The 8593-nt window shown below is 38.3% G+C and overlaps 1 protein-coding gene across 1 annotated transcript; it reads left to right on the top strand.

Annotated features, from left to right (window-relative positions):
• Positions 1 to 1204: 1204 nt before the first annotated feature.
• On the top strand, positions 1205 to 6908 carry LOC114033256 (dedicator of cytokinesis protein 9-like; the record flags this gene model as incomplete). The annotated part of the gene is made up of 5 exons (XM_027848702.1): positions 1205 to 1269; positions 5324 to 5403; positions 5492 to 5679; positions 5818 to 5883; positions 6834 to 6908. Coding segments are annotated over 5 exons (474 nt in total), but the record flags the coding sequence as incomplete, so codon positions are not given.
• Positions 6909 to 8593: the final 1685 nt, after the last annotated feature.

Raw genomic sequence — 8593 nt, 5'->3', positions numbered from 1 at the left:
ATGTAGAAGCTGCTAAATCTTGTGTTATCCTGATTGTGTTTCCACAATCCTTGAAGTGTTTCTTTCTGGCTGCTTGTAATATTTTCTCCTTGACCTGGGAACACTGGAATTTGGCTACAATATTCCTAGGAGTTTTCCTTTGGGGATCTCTTTCAGGAAGAGATTGGTGGATTCTTTCAATTTCTGTTTTGCCCTCTGGTTCTAAAATATCAGGACAGTTTTCCTTGATAATTTCTTGAAAGATGATGTCTAGGCTCTTTTTTTGATCTTGGCTTTCAGATAGTCCAATAATTTTTAAATTCTCTCTCCTGGATCTATTTTCCAGGTCCGTTGTTTTTCCAGTGAGATATTTCACATTGTTTTCTAATTTTTCATTCTTTTGGATTTGTTTTACAGTGTCTTGATTTCTCATAAAGTCACTAGCTTCCAATTGCTGTATTCTAATTTTTAAGGAAGTATTTTCTTCAGTAAGCTTTTGGACTTCTTTTTCCATTTGGCCAATTTTTCTTTTTAGGGCATTCTTCTCCTCATTGGCTTTTTGGACCTCTTTTGCCATTTGGGTTAGGCTATTTTTTTAAGGTGTTACTTTCTTCAGTATTTTTGGGGGTCTCCTTTAGCAAGCTGTTGACTTGTTTTTCATGATTTTCTTGCATCACTCTCAGTTTTTCCTCTACTTTTCTTACTTGCTTCTCAAAATCCCTTTTGAGCTCTTCCGAGGCCTGGGACTGATTCATATTTTTCTTGAAGGGTTTGGATGTAGGAGCTTTAGCTTTGTTGTCTTTTTCTGGTTGTATGTTTTGATCTTTGTCACCAAAGTAAGATAATATAGTCTGACTCTTTTTGCGCTGCTTGCTTATGACCCCAACCAATTACTTGAGTTTTAAACTCTTTGTTAAGGTAGGAGTCTGTTTCCAATGTGGAGAATGTACTGTCCCAAGCTTCAGGGGTTTGTACATCTGTTTTCAGAGGTACCTCTAGGGACCTGAAAAGTGTCAGTTCTTCCAAGGTGGTGTGATGAGGGGTGAGGTATTTCCTCTCCACCGCCACAACAAGCTCCACCATGCCAGCACTCCTCTTTGCCCCAGGACCAACCCTCAGAACTGTGACCCAGATCCAAGCACTGGTAAAGCAAGAGATTCCTGCCTGAGCTCTGGCAAAGAGATCCCTACAATCCCCCCTGATCAGCCACTCGATTCGCCCTCAGTCTGTGGGCCAGAAGCTCGGAAAAAGCCGCAGCCCCGGGCCGTGCTGGAGACTTGCACCTGAGACGTAGCTCCTTCTCTCACCGCAGTCACAGACTTTTCCCACTGACTTTCCAAGTTGTTTTTGGCGTTCCTGGGTTAAGAAGTCTGGAAACCGCCACAGCTGCCTGTGATTCAGTTCTCTGAGGCCTGCTCCATGTTTGTTGCGGCCTGTGCACCCACACCACACTGTGTTCCTCTCCCCGCCTGGCACAATATACCTTTCTGATAGGCCGTCCAGGCTTTCTTGGGCTGGAAATTTGTTTCACTTTGTCTTTTTGTGGGTTCTGCTGCTTTAGAATTTGTTTAGAGCCATTTTTATAGGTATTTGGAGGGGTTTGGGAGAGAGCTCAAGACAGTTACTGCTTTCCCTCTGCCATCTTGGCTCCGCCCCCCAAAAGCAATTGTTAATAGTTGAACATGGGTATCACAAGAGACATTGGCATAACAGCAGGAGAAAAGGATTGCTTCTTGTCTCCACATTCCTTTACAATTTTGACCCTAATTTCCATCTTAATACATCCATGTTTATGTACCATTCCTACCCAGAGAGGAAGTGTAAGGTGTAATACTATATGAAATTTTTCTTCTATCCTATCCTCCCTTTCATTCTCTCTCGTTCTCGTTCTCCCTCCCTTTCTCTTGCATAGGTAGGTGGTGTCAGATTCTGGGGGGCCTTGAATACCAGTCAAGAGAGCCTAAGCCTCACTCAGTGGGCAATAAAGAATATTTGAGCAGAAGAATAACATGACCATATTTGTGCATAAAGAAAATTATTCTGGCAGTGGTCTTTAAAATGGATAAAGCAATTGGATATGGGAAGACCTCTTAGAGAGCATTTTAAAATAGGCTAAAAATAGTACAGACATAAATTTGCTGCTTCTTTAAGACTTACAAAGTGCTTTTCTCACAGCAGTCCTATAAGAGAGTTGGATAGGTATGAATCAATCAATCAATAAACATTAGGGATACAAAGAAAGAAAAGAATGTGTTCCCTACTCAAAGAGTTTATATTCTAACTATGGAGACATCATTTATATAAATAGTTTTGCCTTAAAAAGGTGAGGCAAAGGGCAGTTAGGTGGCACAGTGGATAGAGCACTTGTCCTGAAATGAGAAGGACCTGAGTTCAAATCCAGGCTCAGATATTTACTAGTTGTGTGACCCTGGGCAAGTCACTTAACTCCATTGTATAAATGAATGAATAAATAAATAAATAAACAGTAGTTGGAAGATAATCTTAGGGGGAAAGGCATCTAGGGAGACTGGGCAAAGACTCCTGTAGGCATTACACGGCAGTAGTAATTTCATCTCCACTGAAGAGTACTATTGACATTTACATAGCTAGATCCAAACCCGTGTAATTTTCCTTTATGGGTTTGTGATGTTATCATCAAATCCTTACCCACTGCTCCCATCCTGTCTTAATCCTATAGAAAACCAGATAGCTCCTAAGCTGCAGTCTCCATAATAAGAATTTTTTCGTGAAATATTAACTTACCTTAATTCCATGTCATTGACTTGTAGGACTAAGAACACCTCTGTGTTCACATGTAAAATGCTATCTGTATTTGCATGCATTTGTGAACGTCAAATCCATGATGAAACTCTCTGATACATATATTCAGTGATCAGTTAAGACAAAAGAAGCTCCAATTACCTGAGGTGGTTTAAATTGGTATCTTCTATTTTCCCTCTTTTTTAAACAATAGCTTCTAAAGAGTGTATTTCCTTTTAGGACAGCTGTGCAATTTGCTTTAAAAAAAAAAAAAAAAAAAAAACTGGCCAAAGTGGCCAGTTTGCTACTTTTCTGAGCTGTGGGACTACACAGGAAATAGAAGAGGAGAAAGAGGCTGAAAAAACAAATGAACAAAAATATAGAACGTGCTTTGGATGGTTTCAGAGTTGCTTTTCCACTTCTGTATTGGGTCAGCCAGGATGTGTGGTTAGTGGGAGTGTAGAAAATACTATTTTTCCTTAGAAAGGAGTTGCATCTGTGTGACCTCAGGACCAGGGCTGCAAAAACAGTTTTGTTTTGTTTTTTACTTGTAATTAGGTATCTTATGCCCCAGACAGGTAGTTTATTGCAAGTGTGTTCAGACAATGCAATGTTAACGTGTAATTTTACTTTGTAGGATTAGTTAGGATTTTTGAGTGCCCGGTTGTTGGCATCAGAAAGGTAGGAATACCTACTATTGAGATAGAAGATGGGGCCCAGTACTGGGGAAATTTATCTCCTTTGATGATAACAGCCTACTTTATGCTGTTTTTATGTTGCTTTTGAAATATCGAGGAGTTCAAAACACCAGTGCTTCTTTTGCGTAACTTATGTCTAACAAAACATGTTTGAAAAGCTAGTCCATAAAATTGGGAAATATGCCCCAAATTTGAACATTTTCGAATATGTTTTGTATACAAACTGAAAGCTAATTTTTTTAAGGTTTCGTAGAAATATTATTTCTCTCTCTGTCTCTCACTCTCTCCCTCCTTCTCCATGTCCCCTCCCTCACTGTCCGTATTTACACAAGGTCCCGTACCAACATGAATAACTTACATTGTATAACTCAGTACTATATAGTTCTAAAGCACTTACAGCGATTACTCATTTCTAGCAATGGCAGCTATCTAAAACAGAGCCAGAAATGCAGAAGTAAAGCTGAAAAGGCCCCTGGACGTAAAGGAAAATACCAAAATACCTGTCACAAGGCCTACACAGAAGGAGGAGTTTTTGGTCACCCTTAAGTCTATTGACTTAGATTTCTAAGTAATGTAAAACAGGACATGCTCACGTTGGAGAGAGGAAACAGAAGAGATTCTACTACCATGGGCACCCCCTCATCTAGAACCTCATCACTTCTCCTCTGGACCTTTGCCTGAGCTTCCTAATGTCTCTCCCCTTTCTGCTCCTTCCTTCTCCCGGTTGTCCAAGTCGTCCCCAAAGCACAGGTCACTCTCCAGAAGCTCTTCAGTGTCTCAGACAGAAACTCTCTTGTTTGACATTTAAAGCCCTTCATACCTGGCTGCCTCCTGGCTTCCAAGTAGATTACCCGTTACTCCCCTTCTTGAACTCTTTGCTCCAGCTCAACTGGTTAAGAAGATACCATCTGGTCGTCGGACTTTTTAAACAACATATTTGTTCCTCGCAAACAATGCTCTCCCTTCCAACTCTGTAGCTTTGCCTCCCAAGCCCCACCCGCCTCATACCTTGAAAACAACCTCACCTCACTGCCTTGTTAGAATGACTAGTTTCCTTCAAAAACTTAAATCAAGCATCACCTCTTTACACAAGGCCTTTCCTGTTTGCTCTAGCTGCTACTACCTTCTCTTTGAATTTACCTGGTATTATCTTGTATTTCCTATACTTATATTTATTATATATAGGAAATACCTGTGTTTCCTTTACATATTCCTTTATGTGTTACTATATATATTTTCTATGAAATATATAAATATGTATAAAGTATGTTATAACATATAAATGTTATATATAATATAACATGTATACTATGTAATACTATATATGTTATATAAAAATATATAACATAAAATATATGATTTCCTTTATATATACATACATACACACACACATATATGTTTGTGTGTGTGTATATATATATATACATACACATGTTGTTCCTATTTGTTTGTGTTTATGTTTTTCCTCTCAGAACATAATTTCTTTCAGGGTAGGGATTATTTCATCTTTGTCTTTGTATTCAATTGGTTAGCACACTTCCTGGTGCAGAATAGCCATTCACTAAATTCTTGTTGATTAATTTGGTTTATGAATAAGGGAAGTATGTCACATATTTTAGGAAGCTGCGTATAAAGTGGTGAAAATAAAAATATCAGTGTTTTATGGGCTACGGCACCTCTGGGGAATTCACTTGTCGTTCTCTGATAGTGCCAGTTAAGTCAGATGTTAATAGACTTGTAATTCTTTTCTCACAGTCATTGGAAAAGTAGATGAGTAGTTTTGATTCTAAATTGATACTTTTCCATATGTGTTCACCTATTCTTTTCAGGGTCAGCTTTAGAATTCACCTTTTAAATTTTGCATTTTCTCTTATTCTCTTCTGTAGGCCTGAGAAGATGGCCAAATTACCTGTTATTTTAGGCAACCTAGACATTACAATCGATAATGTTTCTTCAGACTTTCCTAGTAAGTATACATTCTGTGTCATAACTGGACGCTTTTTGGGTCAGTTTGGTTTTCACTTCAATCTTGTTTGTTTCTAATATATTTTCAGATTATGTTAATTCATCATACATTCCCATGAAACAGTTTGAACACAGTACCAAAACCCTAGTCACGTTTGAAATAGAGGAATTTGTTCCCTGCATACCAAAACACACTCAGCCTTTCACCATCTACAATAATCACCTTTATGTTTATCCCAAGTCTTTGAAATATGACAGTCAAAAGTCTTTTGCAAAGGTGAGTGAAAAGATACTATTACTGAATTCTCACTCTGGATTCCAAAGTCGCTTTTCAGATTTGGGCTTCCTGGTAATCTTTCTTCTTAACAAATATGGCATCTGAGTCCCTGTGTTTGTTGTTGTTGTTCTCTTGTAGGCCAGGAATATTGCAATTTGCATTGAGTTCAAAGATTCAGATGAAGAGGATTCTCAGCCCCTTAAGGTTTGTTTGTTTTTTGTTTTTTTTTTTTTAATATATTCGATCATATGAGAGGGACTTGAATGCTTATTCATTCTAACCTTGTCGTTTTAAAGATGAAGTAATTGAGGCCCGGGAAAATTCCCTATTTCACACAGCTGGTAAATGGATAAGATGGGATTCCTAATTAGGTACTTGGATCTCAAATCTAGTACTCTTTGTTTCACCGTACCACATAATAATAGTTGTTCTTTTTTCCTTCAAACTTCCTTTATAAATAAAAAGAGATAAAGCAGAGAAAGAGAACCCCAGATTAGTTTTTTGCCAATAAACAACAAGACAAAAATGTTAAATAAAATGTTAATGAAGAAACCACAGAAATATCTCCAAAAATTATTCATTATGTAATATTTTGTCACATCCATATATCATAATCATAATTCATAACTCATATAATCAGCCATTTCCCAGTTGTTTCCTCACACCAACCCTATGGACGATGGTAGTATGAGGATCATTATCTTCTTTTTGCAGATGAGGATAATAAGGCTCAGGTTAAATGAGTTGCCCAGGTTTATGTAGCTAGTAAGTTTCAGATGCAGAATTCAAATCTAAATCGTTTTTCTACCGGATCCATTTCCAGTTTTCTGTCCTACAAAGTAGCCTTTGGGATAGGGAAGGGTCTCTTGAGGCTAGAAGGGAAGGGGTGGTGCTGAAGAAATAAGGGAGGGTTTGGGGGTTCTGCAGTGTCTTCACCACTCATCCTGGGAAGACCTGGAGTGGGAAGGAAGGGGAGGGGAAAGGGTACACTGGTAGCAAGGCCAGCCTTCCTCGGAGTAAAGGAAGTGTTGAGAAGGAGCCTTGACCCCAAGTTACTGGAGCCTCATTTTTAAGACAATATGAGGAATTTGGGGTTTTTATGACTCCCCCCATACACTTACATACCAATGCCCCCTTTCCTTCACCCATCTTAGGTGAAGGCTGTCATCAAAGCCCTTCAGCCAGTCATCTGGCATGATATGGCCCATCAGCCGGCTCGTGTCCACTTAGTATGGAGTTGGGAATGCTCTATTATGAATGAAGCAAGGCTTTCTGAACTCAAGTGCAAACATGAAAAATGCCGGAGGCTTCAAGTGATAGAGTCTGTTAGAGGACAATTACTGTCCAATTTTGTCCTAGACTCTGTGTGAAGAAAATGTATATTATTACATGTATTTGACATCCATATAATTACATAATTTAATCTATTTTGATAGGAGTTCCTCCATGGGAGGATACATACAAATAAAACACATACACCTATATATGTATGTGTGCATATGTATATATTTATATTTTAATGTGTACATCTACATAGATAATGAAAGTAAATATTCAGAAGTAAAAAAGTAAAAATAAAAGTAAAATTAGCTCACTTCAAATTTAGCCCATTTTCAGGTGGGTAGGAGGCACAGTGGATAGAACACTGGACTTGGAGTCAGAAGACCTGAATTCAAATCTAGCCGTATGACACCGGATAAGTTGTTCAAGCTGTCTGCTTCAATTTCCTCATCTGCAAAATGGAGATAATAATAACTGTTCCCCTCCACCTGCCATCCTGGGGTAGTTGTAAGGATCAAATGAGATAGTATTTGTAAAGTGTTTTGCAAACCTTAAAAGCACTATTTAAATGCTAGTTATCTAAAAACATTTTATGTGTAACTTACCATTTCCCTTTATCTAATGGTGAGCATCTTTTGTGAGTGCTTAATTAACTTTACTCAGTATGAACCAACAAAATAAATAATTATGTCACTCCATATTAATGATTAGTAACAACTTAATTAATATTATTAAGGATTAACATTGTTAATGGTATTATTAATTATATTAATTATTACTAGAATTAATAATGGCAAAATAAATTATTGGTGAGATGATTATGTCACTATTTAATATACTGCTGCTTTGAATTTCTTTTTTAAGGACACTTATTTCTTTTTTTTGTGTGTGAGGCAATTAGGGTTAAGTGACTTGCCCCAGGGTCACATAGCTAGTAAGTGTCAAGTGTCTGAAGCCACATTTGAACTCAAGTCCTCCAGACTCCAAGGCTGGAGCTGTATCCACTGCGCCACCTAGCTGTCCCTCACCTATTTCTTTCTTTTTTTTTTTTTGAACATTTGTTTTTTATTTTTAGTTTTCAACATTTACTTCCACAAAATTTTGAGTTCCAAATTTTCACCCCATCTCACCCCTCCCCCCACCCCAAGATGGCATGCATTCTAAATACCCCTTCCCCTAGTCTGCTTTCCCTGCTATCTCTCCCCCCCTTCCCCTTCTATTTTCCTATAGGGCAGGATAGATTTCTGTACCCCATATCCTGTATTTCTTATTTCCCAGTTGCATGTGAAAACATTTTTTTTTAAACATATGTTTTTAAAACTTTGGGTTCCAAATTTTCTCCCTTCCTCCCTCTCCACCCACCCTCATTGATAAGGCAAGCAACTCAATATAGGCTATACATGTGCAGTTATGCAAAACACTTCCATAGTAGACATGCGGTGAAAAACTAACTCTATTTCCCTTAATCCTATCCTGCCCACCCATTTATTCTATTCTTTCTTTTGACCCTGTCCCTCCTCAGCAGTATTTGCTTCTGATTACCCCCTTTCCCAGTCTGCCCTCCTCTCTATCATTCCCCTACTCTCTTGTCCCCTTCCCCCTCTATTTTCCTGTAGGGTAAGACAGATTTCCA

This window comes from Vombatus ursinus, unplaced genomic scaffold (genome assembly GCF_900497805.2).
Source record: "Vombatus ursinus unplaced genomic scaffold, bare-nosed wombat genome assembly UNPS02006866.1, whole genome shotgun sequence".
NCBI lineage: Eukaryota > Metazoa > Chordata > Mammalia > Diprotodontia > Vombatidae > Vombatus > Vombatus ursinus.
Note: the sequence above shows the minus strand (reverse complement) of the source record. Positions and strands in the feature narration are given on the sequence as shown.